The sequence below is a fragment of the Culex pipiens genome, chromosome 3 (assembly GCF_016801865.2).
Source record: "Culex pipiens pallens isolate TS chromosome 3, TS_CPP_V2, whole genome shotgun sequence".
Classification (NCBI taxonomy): Eukaryota; Metazoa; Arthropoda; class Insecta; order Diptera; family Culicidae; genus Culex; species Culex pipiens.
In genome coordinates, this window is record NC_068939.1 from 127,867,047 (window position 1) to 127,891,240 (window position 24,194).

The 24,194-nt window shown below is 37.5% G+C and overlaps 1 protein-coding gene across 6 annotated transcripts in view; it reads right to left on the minus strand.

Annotated features, from left to right (window-relative positions):
- Window positions 1-23,014, minus strand: part of LOC120427519 (dihydropyrimidinase) — a 58,004-nt gene extending 34,990 nt beyond the window's left edge. The window contains exons 1-2 of one of the 6 annotated variants that reach the window (XM_039592386.2): window positions 22,917-23,014; window positions 6,393-6,576 (exon numbers count right to left, since the gene is read on the minus strand). In XM_039592386.2, coding sequence (XP_039448320.1) covers window positions 6,393-6,446 — 54 coding nt within the window. In that variant the 5' untranslated portion in view covers window positions 6,447-6,576; window positions 22,917-23,014. Of the gene's footprint in view, window positions 1-6,392; window positions 6,577-22,752 lie in introns of all 6 variants that reach the window. The other 5 variants (XM_039592385.2, XM_039592388.2, XM_039592384.2 and 2 more) reach the window with 5 other exon arrangements.
- Between the last annotated feature and the right edge of the window lie 1,180 nt (window positions 23,015-24,194).

Below are 24,194 nucleotides of genomic sequence, written 5' to 3' on the forward strand. Positions count from 1 at the left end.
GAGCATTCGTTGGTGAAGGTTGTCTGAATCAACATGACTCGTCGCGTCCCGGCGCAAAACGCCGGCAATATTGCCCTACCTGCGGCTCAAGCAGGCAAAAAAGTGGGAATTTCCAAAAGGAAGGTTGAGGCCTCAACTGATGGCCAAAAACCGGGAATTTCCAAGAGGAAGGTGCTTTTGGAAGTGACATCGAACAGCAAAAAGACGAAAAAGAGCGACGGTACTGTACCGATGGATGAGGAGGAGGAGAACTCTTCGTCGCACGAGGAGCAGCTATTGAAGAACAACAAGTTTGCTGGACTGCCTGACGAGGACCAGGTAGCGAAAGCAAAGGAGAATGAAGTGAAACAGCGAAAGGAGAAACTGCCTCCTTTTTATGTGCGGCAATCAACAGCAACGATCGACTTTCGAGCGGGACTGGTTGAACTCATCAAGTCTGGGAAAGTCCTAGGCAACATTCGTCTGTGTCAGGACGGATTTAAGGTGCTGGTGCAATCCAGGCAGCACTATCAACTGGTCAAGGATTACTTGACCGAAAACGAGGCGGAGTACTTCACCCATGATGTCGCCATGGATAAGCCGTACAAAATCGTCGTCAGAGGTCTGTACGACATGCCAGTGGAGGAATTAGCTGCCGAGCTAAAAGTTTTGAAACTGGATGTGTTGGCCGTGCACAAAATGAGCCGACGCAACAAAGACATCAAGTACCGTGACCAGCTCTACCTGCTGCATTTGGCTAAGGGATCGACGACGCTTCCTGAGCTGAAGGCAATCCGAGCGGTTTTCAACATTATCGTGTCGTGGGAGCGATACCGACCAGTGCACCGTGACGTCACACAATGCTTCAACTGCCTGGGTTTCGGGCACGGAGGTAAGAACTGCCACCTAAAGCGTCGTTGCGCCAAATGTGGTACTGATGCGCACATCACATCCCAGTGCATCCAAGATTCGCTGGTGAAGTGCCTCAACTGCAACGGTGAGCACTCGTCAACCGACCGAAAGTGCCCCAAGAGAGCTGAGTTCGTGAAAATTCGGCAGCAAGCATCGACGAAGAATCAGCCTCAGCGTCGTAGAACTCCTCCAGCCCTGGTGGAGCAAAATTTTCCACCTCTTCAACCGCGACGCCAGGTCCCAAACTTGGCACCGTTGCCGTTGGATCCCAGGAAGAGAGCTGAGATGAATCATCCACGGCCGGGTTCCAGCCAGGAGCCGAGACCGCCACCACCGGGCTTCAGCCAGGAGCCAAGACCAACCCAAGAACCAGCAGTTGAGGAAAATGGTAATGATCTTTACACCTCAACCGAACTCCTCAATATTTTCCAACAGATGTCCGCTGCACTGCGTGGATGCAAAACCAAGACCCAGCAGATTGAAGTGCTGACCTCGTTCGTCATCCAGTATGGATCGTAGGTCCCTCAAGCTACTGAATTGGAACGCTTGCTCCATTAGGAGGAAGAACTTAGAGCTGGTGGATTTTCTTCGCGAGAAGGAGATCGACGTAGCTGCCATCACGGAAACTCATCTGAAGCCCGGTGAAAAAGTTTATCTGCAAAACTACAAGATTGCGACGCAGCTTGACAGGACCACTTCTGGAGGAGGAGGTGTGCTTGTCGCTGTTCATCGTGATCTCAAGCCACGCCGGCTGCCACACTTCAAGCTGGACATCATCGAGGCCGTTGGGGTGGAAATTCCCACTTCGGTTGGCCCAGTACTCTTCATTGCTGCATACTGCCCACGTCAGGTGAATTCCAGAGATGGTTCAGCAGCAAAACTGAAGAGCGATATCCAGAAGCTGACACGGCGGAGCGCAAAGTACATCATCGCTGGTGACCTCAACGCGAAGCATGAAGTTTGGGGCAACAGCAGGAGGAATCGGAACGGAGTGATTCTGCACAACGATCTGCAAAACGGATACTACAACGTTGTGAGTCCAGATCGTCCAACGAGGGTGGCTCGGTCTGGAAATCACTCAATCATCGACTTCTTCATTACCAATATGGCTGAGAACGTGGCTCATCCTGAGGTGTTTGAAGAGTTGAGTTCTGATCACTATCCGGTGGTTGTGGAGGTTGGAGCATCCGTTACTCCGCAGCGGCAACCAACCCGGAAAGATTACCACAACGTTGACTGATGATCAACACCCGGAAACTTCTGCCGATATTGATCGTTCGCTGGAGGTGATCCAGCAGGCTATCAACCAAGCAGAGGCTGCCAACGTTCGGGAGGTTCCTGTTAATTTTAAGGTAACTGATATTGACGTACACAGTAAAAAATAATGTAAATTTGGAAGCTGTAATTTTGGAAGGTTGAATATTACCTCTTTTATGATGTAATTTTACCTCAATTTAGACTGAAAAAGTGGCATTACACCAGAAAAGTGGTAAAATTACACATTTCTAGAGGTAAAATAACACCTTTTTTCTGACATAAAAGATGTACTCCTTCCCAGATGTAATATTACCATGATTTTTTTTTCTGTGTAGATACTAAACACTTGATTAGACTTAGGAATGTTTATAGGAGACAATATCAACGGACTGGGGACGATGACAAAAAGATTTCAGTGAACAATTTGAACAAAATCATACAAGACCGACTTGACAATATCAGAAATCAAGAATTTTCAAAACATGTAAGCCAGCTGGGGAATTATTCAAAACCATTTTGGAAACTTTCAAAAGTTCTTAAAAACAAACCAAAGCCTATTCCTCCTCTTATTGTTCAGGATTCTCCTTTGATTACATCCGAGGAAAAGGCGAACGCACTTGGGCTTCATTTTGTTAGTTCTCATAATCTTGGCGCTTCCATGACCAGCCGTAAAGAAACATCAGTTGCCAATAGTATTTCAACAATCAATGACTCTACCTTTGAATTTCCTGCAGATTCCCATGTTTCTGGTGAGGAAGTCAAAGTTGCAGTTAAACAAATGAAAAATATGAAAGCTCCAGGCTTTGATAACATTTTTAATCTAGTGTTGAAAAAACAGAGTGATCAGTTCTTTCAACATCTAGCCAATATTTTCAATAAATGTTTGCAACTTGGTTACTTCCCCACCAATTGGAAACTGGGCAAAGTCATACCAATTTTGAAGCCTCAAAAAGATCCAACATCGCCAACAAGTTATCGTCCCATTAGTCTTTTGAGTAGTCTGTCCAAACTCTTTGAGAAGGTCATCTATTCAAGGCTTTTGGATTTTACCAACGATAATAATATAATTTTGAATGAGCAGTTTGGCTTCCGTAAGGGACATAATACTGCTCATCAGCTTACGAGAGTAACTAAAATCATCAAGCAGAATAAGCTTGAGTCTAAATCAACTGCTATGGCTTTGTTGGATGTTGAGAAGGCTTTTGACAATGTTTGGCATGATGGTTTGATACATAAACTGTATTTATGCGGTTTTCCAATGTATCTTATCAAAATTATCCAGCACTATCTTTCGGAGAGATCGTTCAGGGTTTTTCTGAATGGGATTGCTTCTGGATTATTCAACATTGATGCTGGGGTTCCCCAAGGAAGTATTCTTGGCCCACTTCTGTACAATATTTTTACATCTGATTTGCCTACTCTTCCTGGTAATGGTGTGTTGTCACTTTTTGCTGATGACACTGCCGTTATTTATAAGGGTAAAATAACCAGATATTTAGTTGGCCGTCTTCAGAAGGGTCTTGACGTTCTTTCCGAATACATTGGCGACTGGAAAATTCGCATAAATGCAGCCAAAACTCAAACCATCATTTTTCCACTTTCCAAATCGGCCCGATTTGTCCCAAAGGATGATGTTTTGATTAAAATGAATGATGTTTCAATACCCTGGTCAAAGGAAGTTGTCTACTTAGGTCTCATACTTGACTCGAAACTTTTGTTTCGGCAGCATGTAGACAAAATATTGAACAAGTGCAGCATTCTCATCAGGTGTTTGTATCCTTTAATTAACAGAAAATCAAAGCTATCTTTGAAAAATAAGCTAGCAGTTTACAAACAAATAATTTACCCCGTTATTGAGTATGCAGTACCTGTTTGGGAGTGTTGCGCTAGAACTCATAAATTGAAGCTCCAGCGAGTCCAAAACAAGGTACTTAAAATGGTTTTGAATGTTCCTGGCTGGACAAGATCAAGTGAGGTTCATGAATTAGCAGAAGTAAAAATGTTGGATCAGAAGATTCAAGAAAAATGTTTGAAATTCAGGGAAAAATGTGCTATATCTGAATACCCCTTGATTCAAGGATTGGTTTAGTTTATGTTAAGATTAAGTTAGTTTTAAGTTATGTTATGTTTTCTTAATTTTTTTTTTCCTCGTTGTACCTAGTGTTACAAAAATGATAAATCATATACTTTTAAAGTTAAGAAAATGAACAGTGTTTAAATCACGAAAAGCAAACTAAAGCTGAAGAGCCACAGCTGACCACTTATTATGTAAACCAAATGTAATTATTATAAGAAAGATTCAATAAAGTATATTTAATTCAAAAAAAAAAAAAAAAAAAAAAAACATAAATTCACCATTTTTTGATATATTATGTGAAATTTTCCGAGGAATCCGATAAAAATATTTTCAGACATAGGCTCTTTGGTCCCGAGACCTTCAAAACAGCATTTTAAGTTTTCATACGACCTTTTCAAATGTTAAGCTAGATTTTTGAAGCTTCTTATTATTTTTCCCAAATAGCCAAACTAATCACCTTTCTTTTGCGTCTAGGACAGCTAAAATCGGGTGAAATGGCGCGGAGATATGATTTTTTGAAAAGTGTGGTTTTTGCGAAAATCGACGAAAATTGCCATTTTTCGGACCACCATTAAACGGCGTAGGTCACCCTAATGCCCAAACAAAAAAAAAATACGGGTCTAATTATTTTGGCCAAGGAACCCCCAGAAAAAATTAAGCCCGATCGGAGAACTTTTTTTTCGAATCATGCTGTTTTCGTGAGGGATTGCTGCATATTGATCTAGGAAGTCATTTTATATTGGCAGTATATCAAAGTATGGAAAAATGAAAAAAATTGCCTGAAATTATCACAAATTTCTCTCAAAAAAAAAAAAAAACAATCTAAAAAAAATCCGCGCCAAAACCAGTACCACCATCTTGTGGGCAACATTAGTTTTTGTCAATTCTGAGCCAAGATACAGCCATTTTAGTCAAATAAAAATGGCGAATTTTCAAAATTCCCTATGAAAACTCAATGTTATGACTTATTACTGTTTAGCTACTGCCAGCATTTTATGTTCCAAGACCCTGCATTGTTTTATCATAGCAATTTACTAGAAAAATCAATAATTTTCATTGATTTGACTATGTGACGTAAGCCACATTACCAGAAAGGCATTTTAGGCTTGGACAAAATCCTATAATTTCTAATCTAATCTAATCTAATCAGACCCTAGCGCAGCCAATCTTTCGAAGGGATCCTGGAGAGTGCCTTAGGTTAGATGACGCCTAGCACTCTTCTTGTCATTTATTAACATTTGTAGTGCGTCATTGCATCGGAATGCATTGAAACATCACAAGCGTTAAAGCGGCCAGGCCTACTGCGTAAAGCCGTATCGCAGAGATGACTCGTAATTGGGTTGAGTTTGAGCACTGAGTGTTCAAACAACAACACAATTCTGAATCGACAGGGGAGGAAGAAGCGTGGGGACACACCACCATACGCTCCGAGATTTGGTTGTATTCGTTGGGAGCACCATGCTAAGAAGGTTTGGTACTCCGGGACCCTCTGGGATGGGACATTGTATTTCCACGAATGCCCTGGACACTATGTGCCGTGGTTATAGCGCCACAACTCGCTCTTTGTAACAGTATTCCTAATTCCAGTTCAAGCTCACCAAGTCGTCATGGCCTAGTGGTTAGCATTTTTGCTTACCAATCCAAAGGACGGGGGATCGAACCCCGACTCGAGTGAGTTTGATTTTTCGTTCATATTCATCATTTCAAATTTCTGTGTTCTTGACTTTCTCGTTGGGAGCAGATGGGAATCGAACCCAGAACCATTCGCTTACAAAGCGAACACCGTAACCAGTCAGCCACGGCCGCTCCCCTCTTGGACAAAATCCTATAATTTAATATAAAATTGAATCTTTTTATGCATTGATTCCAATCTATTTTCGAGAATTGAGCCATATAGTATTTTTTTTAATGCTGAAGGTTTCTGTGGAAAATAGAAACTTAAATGTTCGTTTTCCTATGTTAGAAACCATAAATTACTCGGTTTCAAACTCTTTTTCCGTTATTAATCTTGAAACATTATAAATTCCCAAACACCCTAAACGAGAACCACCCTTATTTTCAACCAAGTCAAAAGTTTCCCCTTTTTATTTGTAACAATCAAATTGCACAAAGACTGGATAAATCTGTTATTCGTATTCAATATAGATGTGAAAAGAAAGAGGCTTACCTGTAAATGAATTGGCACTTTCTTGACTGGAGCCGGTGCTGGTGAGGTTGCCATCGCTGAGATAGGTTATTTAGTACACTGAGTGACCTTAGAACTATACTTGTGTTATCTTCCTTAAAACACTTCACCTTTCTGACACAGTTTTTTCTTCCTTGCAACTTTATTAAACGAGTGATTTTACTTTCTGAAAATAAGTAGATACAAATTGATTGAGATATTTTTTTTTTGTTAAATGTGCCCACTTTTCTCTTCGTTTGATCTTCTTTTCACCATAAGCTTCGACTTCTTCGCCAACACTGGCATTGAATTTTCCGAGTAAACATTTTTTGATTCGTTTCACCTTCATTTGATTTGCATCACGATAATTCCGTAAACAAATTATGCCTAATTCCTCTCCCTAAACAATCCAGCAATCATACTACCCGTTGAACACGCAATCAATTTGTGTTTTGTACTAACAGTACATGCAAATCAATTCTGAAAACATACAAAATAACCTACGAGTGAAACGCTAACGTTAACAATCGTCGATGATCATCATTACCGGGCATTGGCCATCAAACCGCAGCAGGGAAGTGGAAATTAGAAAAACTAATATTTATTACACCTGAGCTTTTTAGGGGGGCGCGCGCAAGCTGAGCCGGGCAGGTTTAAACGCTTTTAAGACGGCTTAAGCGCGCAGAGTCGAGTGTACTGTACGGTCATTTTTCGGTACTTTTGCGGAAACCGTTCGAAAAGGTGAGATTTTTTGGTTTAGGGGAGAAGAGTGGCCGAAATCAACGTTTAGCCAGAGTTTGTTTTTTGTTCGTTCTTAAGTTTGTGAGATATATGTGAAGAAGAGTTGCTTCCTTGGAGCATTTTTAGACGCAGACTTGTACTGAGGTGATGAATTTGGAGCATTGGAAGTGGCATTGGGCCGTTATAGTCAAGTATAAACGTTTAGTGTCTGAGGTTAGGCTTATAAAAACGTTAATTTTAGTCTATTTTTCCAAAAATGTCACGGAACAAAAAAATATATTCTTACCAAAAACTGAAATCAAAATTGAAAAAAAAAATACGGAGTTGTTGCTTGTTTGATCACAATTTACCCAATGCATTCAAAATTGAGTAATTATTGAAAGTTAAGCTACCTGAACGAAATTTTCAACGAAAGTAACGTTTCTTCAAACCATGACCACACTGGTACGCAATCGGTGTGCTTATCTGAAGATCAAAGAAGGCGAAAAACGGAAGTAACGTCTAATAGGGGAGGAGCACACTGCAAAAAGTAGTCCACTCTTCAGCACGTCATCGCGTTTGGCCACGTTTTCCACTTGACTCCGCACAAAAGCGCGCCGTTGTAACAAACAACTCGACGATGATCCAATTTAGGCTGCCCCGTTCGGTTTATCGGGTTACAACGATGTTGAAGAAAAGCATAGGAAAATAGCGAAATAGTTGAACAAAAAGAGACATCCGATCTGGGTTTAGAGGTATCCGGTGACCAAGAGTGTCTTTTATGCGAAACTTTACTAGGAATTAAGTGTTAAATTATAAAAATTAGGGTTTTTAGATTTAAAAAGTACAGAAGGTTCGGGAGGTAAGATTCTTTAAATTTAAACTATTTGCAATATTTAATGCAAAATGACGTGTACTCAGCCACAGAACGTGTTTGTTTTACTTGATTAATTGATTAAAAAAAAAACAACAATGAGAATGAAACTCTCCCCAAGCAGACGGAAATGACTTGGGGATAACATTTTTTGATATTTGAAAATACTAGGTCAATAACAATTTATGTTATTTACAACAAGATTTGTTATCCGTCGTTATGATTTTTTCTTTATTGGATTGTTATTGTAATAACAGACTAATAAAATTTTCAGTTATTCTTCGAACAAATCTTTGTTATTATTTTTTGTTATTTTAACAACTAATCCGATCATCCCAATAACAGTTGGAGGTATTCTTCCATAACAAAAAATGTTATTCCAAAGTTGTTTTGGCTTTCAACCAATATAAGACCAATAACACATTTTGTTATGATAACATAAACTGTTATTTAACCCTTATGCAAAAATGGATTTTTCAAGAAGATTCCATAACTGGCATTTATTTTTCAGTTCACCTGCCAAAAAAATACCGATTTCGAGAACTGATTCGTAGCCCTTTAACACATCGAATCCGCGCTTTGCCGTATCGATCACCAAAGTTCGATTAACCCTCCACTCCCAAAATTCTTTTTTTTCGAAAATTTGTGTTTTTCCCGTATTCAGAATGTCATTTTGAGCAACTTTTCTACGAAAAACTTTACTTCTCTTGTTTTATGTTTTTGTTTGTTTTATTTTTAGTGTTTTAATTTGCATTTATCTTGTTTAGGTTTAGTTTGTTTTTGGTAGTATTTGGCTTATTTTACCACATCCTGTCACTACATTTTGGCTTTCTAATTTTTTCATGTTTTTACAGTCACTTTTTCAATTGTTTGCTTGTTTTTCACATTTTTTGCTATAGAATGGCATTTAAATTGTAAAAAATGCGTCATTTTTTTTTTTAATTGTTAAAAATTGTTTAAAATTGATTAAAATTGATTAGAATCATTTAAAATTGTTTGAAATTGCTGAAAATTGTTTAAAATTGTTGAAATTTTTTTAAATGATTTAAAATGATTTAAAATTGTTTATAATTGTTTAAAATTGTTAAAAATTGTTTAAATTGTTTAAAATTGTTTAAAATTGTTTAAAATTTTTTGAAATTGTTTAAAATTGTTTAAAATTGCTGAAAATTGTTCAAAACTGTATAAAATTGTAAAAAAAAATCAAAAATTGATTAAAATTGTTCAAAATTGTTAGATGCTTTTAATTGTTCGATTTTCGAAAGAAATAATTAATTTTACATTTTTTGTGTTCAAATTTGTTGTAAACATGATGTGATTATGATAGAGCTATCCATTCGGCGTTTTATTGTAGATAATTCCTATTTTCTACAAACGAGAACTGCTCAGAATTTGTCTTTTTATTACTATATGCAATTTTTATCCAGTATGAATAGAAAATAATAACATTTCCAGCATAAAATATCATTGTCCTGCATGAAAAAAATAAGGTTACTAAAGAACAAAATAGTTTAAACATTACAGAGTTAGAGGGTCAAAAACCCATAACTCACTCATTTGCAGCAAACTCCAATGCCTCAGAACTGCAAAAGGGCCTCAACAAAAAGGCAACAATCTAGGGCCATTACGGCGTAATTGAATTATAAGCTCTCCCCAAACCGATTTCCAGAAACGCGAAACAGAACTCAAACTATATAGTCCAGAATGCAGTTAGAAGAGGTAATTGCAGCCATTCTTCGCTAGTTTTGCGGGTGCACCTCGTTGTTGCTGTTTTTTTTTCTTCTTTTTTTGCAAAACTGTTGTTTGAAGTTCAACAGACCGTAAAAAACGCTTTGCAAAGTGTAGATAAAGCTATACGCTTTACGTTTGGAAGTTTGCTGATGTGGTTGGGCAGTGGTGGTAATGTGTGTAAGCCCTTTCAACCTGATGCTTTTAAGGTTAAACAGGTTGTAACCGCTCCCCCATCATCATGGGCATGGCTGGGTTTTGCGATGGCTATATTAATGGTAGTTTGGAGTGGAATTGTTAACGTTACCGGTGTGTGTTTTGAGGTCACGACCTTAAGCAGTTCAAGAACAAAAATTACCGTCGAATGAGGCCTCTTATTGAATTCACTTTTAAAATTACTTGGGGATACCGTAAAGAATTTCCCTTATCCTCTTAAAAATGTGGAGCATCCACACTTCCCGTCTTCAAAATCCCTTATACTTGACCCAGGTGGGCTGTGGAGATCAATTCCTGGTCAATTAGGGATTGGAATCAAATGGCAGGAAATCAGAAACCACATAACCATGTGAGTTATGTTTTTCTATGTCAGATGGCAGACATGTAAACATCTCGATGAAAGTTCTCAGAATACCATACCAAAAGTACCGCGTCTCGCCTCAATCTGCACCAACAATCTAAATTTGTCACTTTATTCTTGCACCGTTCCAGACTCCATGCTGTCAGTCGGTTATAATTTGAAGCCCTCAATTAGCTCGTCGGCTTAGTTACTGCAACTGCTGCATCAACAGCAGCACGGTGCCAAGTGTCCCACGAGACAACACACATTACGGGGCTCGCGTTACTCGCGTGACAGCAGTTTTCACATCCAATTTGTGACGTCCACGCGACGACGACAACATCTCAATTGCCTGCCTACATGGTGCACTCGTCGGGAATCATGGAGGTCTTACTGAATAAACTTAGCTTTTCCCGACACACGGCGTCACGCTGGGAGTAGTGATGCACCGTAAAATCATCGTCATCACCGTTTAGTGTCGTGTCATGCCAGGAGTCTCCAAATAGGCCTTAAATGGGAAACGACCGGATTATTCTTTTTTGGTGCCATTTGGACTTGTTAGGGATGTCACATAAACTGAGAGAGCTTATGTTGTCGTTAATTTGAGATGAGATTCAGCGAAAGTAACGTCAATTTCAAGGAGACAACGAATCGTGAAGATCGCGACCACTTATGAACACCTCTACTCAAAATCAACAAAAAACCGTTTCCTGCCCCAATCTCCCAACGTGTCATTGCGTTCTATGAGTGGATTAGAGGGATGAGCCCGGCTGCAGCAAACTGCATCTCAGCATGTTATACAATAAAGAATCAAAGCTGGACAGCACTGATACTGAACTTGCAACACGACGGTTGAATTCAAGTGTCGGTCAATTCAGTAGCCGCCCCTCGACAGTGTGGGATGAGTTTGCAGTGCAGTCTATGCAGTACAATTGACCTGTTTTGATTCAATTGGATTGATTCTCTTTACGTAACCAATCGTATCGAACGTGCGATCACATGTCTGGCCCAGAGGGCTAGGGTTGTTTGTTGTTGATTTAAAGTGATAAGGATGCGATCGATTATTGGCAGGTGAGATGAATTTATAATAAAAATCTAAATAATTGAAAAACACATATCTACGAATTCGATCACAGTTGTATTTTTTTTTATTTTCACAAATATGAGTTTGTAAAGACAAAACACGCTAATTGATCTACCTGGATGTAAGTGTTGCCAGATCGTCACGCCGAATCTTTTGACAAATCCAGGGTTACCACTCAAAGCCCATTTTCAAATTCCCGTCTTTTCCAGAAACTCAAATAATAGGCATTTCTTATCTAAAGAATGATTTTAAACAAAAACATCTTCATTAAAAGTCAATATCAACCAACGAAAAAAATATCTAAATGAATTATAACAAATCAGACTGTTGAAAATTTCAGAAACTTAATTATTAGTTAGTTGAAATTTGATTTACAAATTTTCGTTTTTAATTTTGTAAATTTTTATATTGGATTTTAAATCAATGTTGATTTAAATAGTTGTCAGCATTAAACGGTTTTATTTTTTTTCAATGAAAAATTCAGTTTGATAAGTTTCCATGTTTCACCACTTATTTTATGCGAAATGTTTATAGAGACAAATTTAAAGAACTTGATTTTTTTTTTTGCAATTTCATCTTTTTTTCGTGTTTTCAAATGAAAACGATTCAGAACAAAAAAAATCAAAGGATTATGTCTGGAATTCCCGACCTTTTCCCGACTTGAGTTGCCACCCTGCAAATATTTCAAATATAAAGTTGGCCATGAAAAGTCCTGTTAATTCAAATCAACTCTAAAATTATCAAACCATTATTGCCAGATTATAAAACTATTTAACTCCAGGAAGGATTGTTAATTCCTATCCTTTATTGTTCAGAAATATGGTTCCGGAAGTATTTTTCAAGAGTAACAGCATTAGATCCAATGATGCTCAGAAATTTCAGTAAAATGCTTATAACATTTTTTTTTTTCGTTTTCGCTTATAACATTGGGCAGTGTAGTCAGTGTTGAGCAATTCTTTACAAAATCGGCCGATTTCGACCATTTTTGTTTTTTGCATTTTTTATTTGGATCATACTTTGTGGGGGTCTTCCCTATGACCAAAGAAGCTATTTTGTGTCATTGGTTCACACATACAAGATAAAATGCTCCGTTTTCAAGATATAGCCAGTCCTCAACAATACCTACAGCTTTGCCGAAGACACCAAATTGATCAGAAAATTCACTTAAAAGTTGCAGCTGTTTGAATATGTACGTACAGAGCCGTACCTTGGGTCCAAGACGCCCTTGGCGAAGCATCAGTTTGGCGCCCCTCACAAATGTACCAGCATTATGATGTTGAATTTAAATGATTGCTTTAACGATTTTTGGTTTAATATATGCCATTGAAGACACATTTTTCAACATGCAGAAAGCACAATTTTTTTTTAAATCAATTTAAGATTATTCAAAATTTACCGCAACTTTTGATGAAACTTATTTTAATTTTGAAAAAAAGATCATCACATTTGGTTAAACAAATGATGATAAGAAATTTAAATTAATTTTCATTGATTCGTATAGCGTTGTCTGAACGAGTATTGTTTGTTTTTTAATTTGTATTTTGTATTGAAATATGTTTTTAGCCAGTATATTTATGTGCTTTTTTGATTTATTTTTGATTCGTAAACTTAAATTCTAGATTCCAGATCATTGAATCTTATTGTTCAAATGCAATAAATTAAAAATATTTTTTGAATAACTTATTTCTAATAATGATAGTTTTTAAAACGTTTTAAAATTCTAATGATGTAAATAATGGCGTGATTACATTTGAATAGCCTTTCACATTAAAATGCATACAAAAAAAAAACTGAAGTAAAAATGATTAAAGCAGTTTATGTGCTTTGAAAAACAAACATTTTACTTTAAAAAACATGTTTGTTTTTATTAGCAAAAGCTAACAGCCGTTTAAATTTTTAAACACTGCAATTTCTAAACACAATTATTTTGAAAAATCGTAAAATAATTTCAATGCACGGGGCTTATGAAAGGGGAAATCGAGCTGAAAATATCTACAAGGCCATTATTGAAATTCAAGATATCTTCATTTTGAATTGTCAAAATTATAATCGAAAGGTTTGTGTTTCCAACATACTCAAAATATTACCATAAATAAATGCATACAAAATTTGGCTATTTTAAGAGCTAATTGAGATTTGAAGCCAAAATTACATGAAAATAAAAGATAGTTGTTCAATTTTAGAGCTTGGAAGAAGGTTTGACTAAGTCCTATAATTCACTCTACTTTGGTCCAAACTTTAACGCAGTATTTATTTTGAAAAGCTCTTCTAGACCTCCTGATTTTTATTCAATTTTCAAAAAAATGCAGTAAAAATATTCAAGCAGGATTTTTTACTTACGTGATTTTTGTTCAATCATCTATGTTGGCGCCCCCCAAGGGCTGGCGCCCTTGGCGGTCGCCAACTGCGCCAACCCCTAGGTACGGCGCTGTGTACGTACCATTTTTGTATGGACAGCTGCCAAAATTGTATGGAGACTTGTATGCGTGAACCAATGACACAAAATAGCCTCTTTGGTCATAGGGAAGGCCCCCACAAAGTTTGAGTTAAATAAAAAAATCAAATAAAATCAATTTCCAAAACCAAAACATATTGTAAAACTCAAAGAAATTCAAATAGAGACAATAATTTAAAAACTTCTGACATTATCTAATCATCTCCAAATGACTCTTACGCATAGCCACTGCATAAGTGGGGTTAAAATTTTCCCAATTGAAAATTCTCGACAGACCAATAATCACCACCATTTAGAACTTCCCAACACCAGATATGCTAAGCCGGCTTTAATTAAATTTCCATGTCATCCACTTCAACTACGACGTTTGAGAATTTAGAGGGGGAGCTGATTTTCGAACTATAACGTTCGATGTCTGTCTTCTGTGTGGTGAAATTTTTTTATTGTGGTGGTGCGACAAAGTGTTAAAATTATTGTTACTATGTTTTTATTTTGTTAAAAGACTTTCAATGAAAATAAACTAAAAAATTAAGATTGACATTAAAATTAATCAGTTTCCATTAAAATTCCATAAAAAAATATTAAAAATTTATGTCAAAAAGTCAATCTCAATTGGAAACGCAACCTTTAACGCTACGTAACTTTACATTAAACTCTGCGCACCAAAATATGATAAATTACGACCCGGCGCTCGATCACGTCAAAGCAAAAGAGAGCAAGAGAGAGATCGCACCCATCGCAGTACCACCACAAATAACCCGCAGTTTGGTGCGATCGTAAAGAATGGGAGAAAACCTAAAAATACATTTTTCATTCCCCCCCGAAAAAATTCAAGAGTAACACCATTTCAGGGGAGGGGGGGGAGCAGCAAAGGGATAGAGAAATGAACTGAGAATTAAAAACGTTCACACTTTTTACTCAAAAGGGAGAATAGAAAGAGAGAGGGAGTATTGTCTCGTGCTACACCAACAATGAAAAACAAAAACAACAACAACAATTTTGATGGACACTGTCAGTGACTCTAAAATTGGGTGTGCGACGCTTTGCGTGCGTGCATTTCAAAAAAAAAAAAAATTTGTTCGTAAAGAGGAAATTGTGTCTGTATGTTAGCGGGTGGTGTATTCTCGAGAGTGAAAAACTCTTTTCGTTGTCTGACGTAAGCATTGGTGTCAAATCAACAAGAAAGCACTGACCACTCAAAACAACGCAGCTTCTTCGAGAGGAAAAGCCCACAGACTGAGAGTAAAAAGTTACAGTCACCGACACCGACGTAACACTCAAGTAAAAAAGATGACCCTTCTTTGCATCACCCCTCCGGTAAGTCCGGTGAGCTGTCAAACGGTTTTTCGAAAAATGTATCAGCAAGGCAACACTGATTCTATTTTGTTTGTAAACACAAATCAGCTGATTCATTCATAAACTACGATTTGTTTGCAAACAATGGGTCGAGCAGTGTTGCGAAATATATTTTTATCGGCAAGGGGTGATTCCAAGGAAGTAATTGGGGTGAGTCGTGCTGGGACACATTTCAGCAGATTTTTTACATGGAGTGTTACGTCGGTGTCGGTGGTTACAGTGACCGGACTGACACAAATAAATAAATGACAAAACAAAATTTACGACGGGAATAGATCCCGCGACCATAAACTCAGCATACAAACTCTTTACAGTTTTGGCTACCACGTTTCGATGGATATGAACCCCTCATTTTAACAAAATCAAAGTGGCGCCACTGTTTGCCTGAACATTTCGTGGGACTTGCTGCACATTTCGTTTTTGCGGGTGTTTGTATGTAACTTTAAATTCACCCCTTTTTTGCTACCGAAATGCCAGGCAATGGGATCGGTAATGCTGCACAGCCAGCAACACCCAGAAAAGGGGGAAAATATGATTTCAATTAGCTTGGTTTATAGCACACAGTTCCACGTGGATTTGGTCGTCCCGAATGGGTTTCATTCTTTTAGATCGATTAGAGTGATTATTTCTTTTTTATTCTTATCTAAAAACCAGAACATGCCACATTGTAGGCAGGGCCTTCCCCTTCTTCATTGTGAAAGGTGCCAAGTATTTGCTATTTTTTTGCTCTTCCCAGCAAATTGCAAACTTGAGAAGGTTATTGGGTGTTGTTGTTGTTGTTGGTGGTGTGTGGGCATCAGGGAAAAGCCATGGGAGCGTGACACACCGCACACACACACAGAGACGTTTATCTGCACGGCCTATCGAGCGCGGGAGGGGAGAAAATGTTGATGTCTAGTCGGTGGACGGTACACAGTGATCCGAAGGTTTTGAACTCATGGCTAGCAAATCTTGAGGCATTTGCTAATATTTTTAAAGCTTAAATTACTCTGGTCAAAGTCGAGAAACATGAACTTCAAATCTTATTTGCAATGATCTAAAATTATTAGAATACGAAACAATACCTTTTTGAAAAGGGGGCGTTAAATTTTCCCGGTTTTTGGATTTCCCGCGAAACGGAAAATGTAAACTTTCAGGAAGTCCTGGATATTGTTTAAATTACCATAATAAACACTTGTTAAGTTTTGCTCGTAACTGATTGTAGTAACCTGGATAGTAAATTAGCTTAAACTTACATCAACAATAAAACGAGTTATATTGAAAAGTGGTCAAAGACAAACTTATGGGAAATTGGACGAGCCTTCCGGTAAAATCATTTTCGTGACTGAAAAATCAACTCTGTCTAGCTAAAACATCTGTTTTCCAATATTTTTTCAAGGATTGGACATATGGTCAATATGGAGATTTTTATGCAAAATTTTCTGGAGAATCGATTCCCAAGTTCGGTTTTTGAACATTTTGACGGTTAGAGCAGTTAAAAAAACAGTTTTAGTAAATCATTTTTGTATTTTTTTTAGGAGAGTTCTACATTTTTTCTACAAACATTTTGAACGAAAAAAAAAACCTAGGCTCACTTTCAAATTTTTCATTTTTAACATAAAAAAGCAAACAAATCGCATACAAATTGCGTGTTTTTTTTCAGTGTATTTTTTTTCAGAAAGACCGTCAAATTTCCTACAAGTTTGTCTTTGACCACTTTTTGATACGATGCAACGGCTTCGATATAATATTTCAATTACTTAAAATGGCTTATTTAAACGTGGGATAACATATGTCTAAAGAGTTTGATTGAAATCGGACAGGACCGGCACAACCGGAAAAAAACCGATTCCCTGTTTGATTTTGCTCTATCGAATAATAAAATGATTTTTTTTTTCAATATTTCGTCACCGCCATATTGGCCGCCATCTTGGATTTCAAAATAGGGACCATCCATAAACTACGTGGACACTTTTCGGAAATCTCAAACACCCCCCCCCCCCCCCCCTTTGTGGACAATTGTCCATACAAAAAAAAATTTGCCCTACTACGTTGTGTTTACCGCAGAGAGGATTCTGAGAACGGATCACATTTCACATAATCTACAGGGGAGGAAGGATGCGTGGACATATCGTACCAAACGCTCCGGAGAGTCTGGACTGTATATGCCTAAAACAACTTTAAATGCTTTCTTTCACAGCCAAATCTGAATTTTCAGACCAAAATACACAATCCAGACTAGATTATTAGGTTAGGCCTTGGACAAATTTCACTTCTGATAATCGAATCTTTGGTTTATCTAACCATGATTTTTTTTCTTAGTCTAGTTTTTGATTGTTAAGCTTGAATAAGACCCCAATGCTTTAGATTTTTTTAATCCTAGATGGTGGCAAGAATATTATTATATTGAAAAAATGCATTTGGTATGCTAGAAAACAATCAGCAATACAAATTTGACTGAACTGGGTTCGCAGAACTCGAATATGATGTTAAAATAAGAAAAATTAAAAAATACGATTTTTTTGTTCATGATTCGATTATGCAAACTGCGGATAATCGAAACTTCGGCTAATCGAGGCTTCGTATAATCGAGCTTGAACTGTATACTATGTTTCAATTTCGGGAAAACCGAAAAAATATAAAAAATTGCGTAATTCGCAAAGTCCTGGTCTGAAAAAAAACCCCAAGAATTCTGTCGCGGGAAATCCTGGGGTGGACGCGCCACATTAAACGTAATTAAAATCGGTCTTAATATGACTTCAACGACATTATTACACAGAAAAAAAAAACAATTCCCAAAATCGTGACATGTTGTAATGAATTTAAGAACCACGAAGGAATTTATTCAGTAGTATAGTGCATTTGCACCAAGGGGTTTCCAGTATCAAGGATTACTGACCAGTCTGAATGGAATTACCAGGATTACTGGCAATATGTCACGGATTACTTTGAGTTCCCATAATTACTTGGATTACCAGAAACCACACAAAATTGCTCTAAATAAAAAAAATACTTGGAATTACTGCCTATAGCTTCCAGCATATTGAAAAAAAGTATTTTGAATTGAATCGACTGACAGCTGTTAAACGCACAAAACCAAGTGCTTGGAAATAATGCGTCCATCCCGGGAAATCCAGGGAAAAAATTCACGGGATTTTAAAAAACCGGGAATTCCCGAAACCCGGGAATTTTTATATTTTGTATCGCGAATTCCCGGAAGCCCGGTCCTCCTTGGCCCTTTACTGTCATGAAAGGCCGCGAAATAAATTTTTCAAAATTTATTTAAAAATCCATTGTAAACCCTTTGTAGTCGAACAAAGGGTTATTTTGGTCAGAAAAATAAACTTAATCGTTGTGAACAATAATACTAGAAATCTAAGCTTAATTTTAGGACCCAATTTTATATCAGCATATATATCAGAACTCATTTGACTTATAAACGAAAATTGTTAAAAATTTTGTTTTAGGATTCGCAAAATGGCTAGCGCTTCAAATATTGTCTATTTAATTCTATAAATATTTGAAAAGACTGTATTTACGTAAAATTATGGTTTTAAATTTGTAAAAAAAATCATATTATTTATTTTTCATCATACACCGGCATCTGTGGCAATTCTTCCTCCCCTGTAGATTCAGAACTGTATTATATTGTTGTCGTGCTCAAACTCAATCCACTTCGACGAATCATCTTTGCGGTTAACTTTACGCAGTTGGCCTGGCCGTTTTAATGTTTGTGATTTTTCAGTGCAATCTTATGCATTGGGGCACTGCAATTGTTAGTAATGACAAGAGGATGCTAGGCGTTAATCAACCTCAGGCATTTTCCAGGATGCCCTCGAAAGACTGGCAGTGCTAGGTTTAGATTAGATTTGATACACCAGCATCTGTGGCAAATCAAGACAAATGTATCGAACTAAGACAACTGTTTGCATAATATTTTGATTTATTTGATTGATTTCGGTTAAAACATGAACAGAACAGTACAATTTATACACCGATTTGTAAATTAATTGCTCTCAAATCTCCTGTACCTATTCATACTGCAGTCCAGATTTTCCCCAGTTAGTGGTTTGAACACCCAGAACTGGGCATCGGCATACGAGAGGATAAAGAGCACGATTCGGTAGTAAAATGGTACTGTGTGCGGACGGAGAGGATAAATCCCGAAATTACCGAGAGTACTTTACTCATGGGTTCATCTTCAAAAAAAGTTCATCAATCAAAAAAAAAAGTACCGACACCGAGACTCGAACCCAAGACCTTCGGCATATTGAACCGTGCCTTTGCCGTATGGGTCATGGTGTGGCGGTAACTAAGTGGCGTTCATTTGTCCATATAAGCCACTCAATACGATGAACTGTTCCAATGAACGAATGAACACGCGAGAGGATTATACTCTCGCAAAATTGCACTTTCCTCACGTTTCTTTTCGTGAGGACTATCCCCTCGTTCTTTAACTTTGGGTGAAGATAATGTTGAAAATATTTTCTTATGTAAAACATGCAGGTCTAAACTTATCTAAAGTTTTACATAAATTGGTATAATTTTATTTGATTTCGTTTTTGTTTATAAGTCATCTTTAATGACATTTTATAAGTTGTTTTAGTCATGTCATATAGAAACATATAAAAAATAAATATGTATAAGAGACTTATTTAATTTGAATCACATTGGATTAAAAATTGTGGTGTATTAAATTCAAAGCACAACACAGAACAACAAAAAAATCTGTTGAGCTATTTAAAAACTGCTATCCTTGATTGATCCAATTCTATGATATTAAAGCTCTAAAAATATAAAAAATATAATGAATACACTTGAATTAGTGAGCATTCGACTTAACGGACATTCCGAACCCGCCCTGTACTTCTTAAAACCATAAAAGGCATCAATCGAAAGCAAAATGCATTCTGCCAATTTCCCTTAAATAATTCCCAGTTGTTGTTGTTGATTTTATTAGGGGAACTTAAACCCTATAGGGTCATTCGCTCCCGTAGGATTACCAGTAGTTACTTGATTTAATGAGAAAACACGTTACTCAGTAGAGTAACTATGGAATTACACGAATTACTGTGGAATTACTAGGTAATTCCGGAATTACAAGAATTACTGAAGAATTGCGGAGTAATTCTGGAATTACTGAATTACTTGCTCAAAATCAGAATTATTCCGTATTAGCTACAACTTTAGTTTTATCGAGATTTATTTTTAAACAGTTATTTTTATTGTTTTATTATTTTCTGAGATATGGTTTCACAAAAAAAAAGAATCATGGAATTATCAGGATTATAGGAATTATCAGGAATTACCAGGATTACTCTGGAATTACTGAGTAAATCCGGAATTACCGAATTACTTGCTTAAACTCCAAGTAATTCCGGATTAGTGACCAGTCTGACACGAAATATATTACTTGCGGTTCTCAATTTCATGAACACAATTCAAGATTTCGGGAATTGACTTTTTTTTTTTTTGGAGGGTGATCCAGCCGCACATCGTTGATGTCGAAACCTCTAAACTGGGCCCTCGTCCTGTCACGTCCGTCAGTAGTCTTGTCGTACATTACAACTAGAATCAGATCTGCCAATGAATTAGTACACTTCGACCAAATAAACACTGACGCTGTATGGATATGACTCTATAATAAATGCACAGTTGTGTGTTATTCATAAGTCCAAAATGTTCAATTATTCATATAAGTCCAAATATTCATTTGCGGATAACTACCTAACTTGAATTGAATACAAGATTTAAAGTAACCTATCCGAAAGCTACTCTTATCTCAAATCCCCGAAATTTTAATTAATAGCCAAAAATTCTAGTACGTTTCTTTTAAAACCTGTCTGGCTTCTTTTAAAAACAAAAACAAAATAGATTAACAGTTCATATTTTACAAGTCGCTAATTGAAAAAGAGACGACCATTTGATCGTCAGAATTCCAGTAGATCCTCGATTCACAACAATGGTCGATACAATCATAATCTGACAACCGTTATTTCAACAGATCAACGAATTTAGTCTGATATCATTTCACTATTGATTGATCGAGACTCTATGGAAATTTTGACAAATCAGAATGGTTTTTATGCTACTTGAATGAAAATCATCGATTCTGATAGAACTACTAAATTCACTATTCCTAATTTTGTCCCTAAATAACTAAATGCGAAGTATAAAAGTTGATATTTATAGTCCTAAATTTTACAAAAACTAAATTTTTAAAAACCCGCATCCTAACTTGACACCCACACTAAGATAGGGAAAAATCACATATGTAGCGGTTCATTGTACAAATGTGATATTTCCACTATCGGAGAACCTCCTTGTCTCGATGACAGCTTACCGGCCATCGATTAAGCCCTGAGACTGCGCCAAAGTGGGTTCTCGCAGCATGAAGTGGTGTCCATGTGTAAAAATGGAAGCTTCAGCAATATACTGAAAACTTCGATTTTAATTCCACATCGAATCAAATCATACTCTTTGCCAAACAAGCATCAACCCTATGATACTCATTATGACAAAGCCCAGGGAAGATTTCGGGAATTGACTTTTTCCGTATAAATTATTCAATTTTAAAGTAAGATCTACCACCCATAGCAAGACAGCGAAAAAGTGAATCTGCTGAACTGCTATTGAACAAATCTCGATTTTCTCGAGGTCCTGTAAACAAATATTGTAAATATTGAGTGTATCCCTTTCACACCTTACGTCAATGTCCATCGGAGTAAGCGGGATACACCGGATACACTCAATGTTTACATTTGTTTATAGGACCTAATCAAAAAAAGTCTGGAAATGTACACAATGTTGTGTTAATTTGCGAACAAGAGGTTTATTCTCTCGCAATGAGAGAACCGTTTGAATCTAGTAGAGTTATTCTTTATTATTGTAGAGTATCTCAAATTTGTTATTGAAAATTAACTTCCAAACACCAAATTTAATTATGGACTCTGATAAATCCGTGATCTTTTTACCTATTCCGTCTCTCCGGTGACAAGTTATCAACAAGAGAATGACAAAAGATAACAATGTGAATTTATTGAAAAAAATATCAACAGTATTTGCCCCCGATCTGATCAATAGTTTTGGGGCCACTGTAGCGGGCAGCATAATCATTCTGGATTGTTTAGGGGTCAGGCCACCGGAATACGTGGGGCACTAGCGAAAAATGTATTCCACACTAGTTTGGGAGGGGAAGGGGGAGGTTCAACAAGACGAGACTCGGAGTCGCGGTTCTGCCGGGTTTTAATACAATAATTGCGAGAATCATCACCCGATACGCGGGGGTAAAGTTGCCAGCTTTCAGGGGGCCAGTGCTCCCGATATTTTTTCAGCTCTTTCCTTCGTTGCGTTCACTCTACACCATGTTCTTCCTGTGCAACATTTTTAAAACCAATTATGCCGTCACTGTGGGATCTCTATTGGATCCACATGTTCCACGTTTCTTCACCGGGTTGCTGGCGAACCCGGTCACAATAATTTCTTCTCCGTTGAATTAGGGGGTTATAAAAGCTGGAATTATAATTTTTTCACACAATCCAGATGAACCACTTTGGGGGGCTTCTTCTAAAGGTAGATTTCTCACAAAACTTCCGGAAACGTAGATCTTACTTTCTAATCAACTTCCCGCAACACTCGCGAACAATCCCATCAACACTATCAACCAACTTGTCAATGGATTGACCACCACTTCACGAACGACGGACCGTGCGATTCTTTCTATTTCGACCGCGATTCGGACAGGAAAAAAAGGCCTCTTCTTTCACACTGCTGACCTGCTGAACCTGTGCCGCTCACCTTCTCTTCAAAAGGAAAAACTCACACCCGAAGACGGAACACACTGAACGGACCACTCGCGTCGCCGGAAAACAACGAACTGAGCGAACTCTTTCTCGCGAACCGCCCGCGACGCGATGCATCCAAGTTGGCGATGCGGAGAAGAGAGAGCGAGCGATGAACTCAACGCGCGCGCCCGATGAACTGCCAAAAAACACAAGGGGAGCCGATGAGCGCGTGTGTGTGTGAGTTGTTGGTGTGAGCTGTCAAAGCTTGTAGGGAGGACGAAGTGGGGAAGTGGTTGTCTGCTTTTTGTTTTGTTTTGTTGCAGAAGGGGCTCGTCCGTAGATTTTGCTTTGCTACACATACAAAATCATCGCGCTGCGATCGCTATAAATCGTGAATCGTGACCGCGTGGTGGAATCAAAGTGGGCTCTTTGATGCGGAGAAGAGAGAGAGGAGAAAGGTTGATTGTTGGTCCAAGTTTACAGTTACAACCGCGTGTGGTGAGAGTCTGCAAGCAGAAGATCACGATCGTATAAAAGGTAAAGGTCATCAATCTTTGGAGAGTTTGTTGCAAGCGGTTTGTTGTCAAGAAATTGAATAAAAGGAGTAATTTGTCTAAATTTATAGCATTGCCAAGGCTACCAAATTTTTGGACTGAAAATCTATACTAAATCTTTATTTAGGGTTAGAAATGTTTTAAACATATTTGTCAAACGATCCAGACTGCTATACAATTTTAGCTAGATTTCTACTCAAAAATAGGTGACCGAAGGCTTGAAACGATGGGCAATCCAAACCTTTTTATACACCTAAGCTCTTATCTACCCCGGGATTTGAACTTACGACCATAGGATTGTGAGTTCTGATGAATAGAAGATCAAGGCGTGTCCTGAACACACTTCATAATTAAAATAGTCATCACTTCTTTCAAAAGTGTCTTACAGGAAATTTTCTCAGCTTTCCAATGTTTCAAATAGTGAAAGGTTTCATCGAGAAATTTCTGAGATATCTACTTTTTGAGTTTTTTTTTGTTTTAAATTCTAGAGTTTTTTTAAGGGTACTATAAGCTGCTGTTTTTCATATGTTTATACTGCCCCTGATCGCATAAATGTCCCATATGCATTTTCATCGATTTCGAGTTAATAATGCTGTTTGGTTCAAAATTGTGTGCTCTTTCGAAAGAGCCTATAACATCCAGTACTTTGTTCTAGATATCAGGAGGAAATGCAGTTTTTTCGCGAAAATTTAACACGTAGCCTTATGTATGGGAC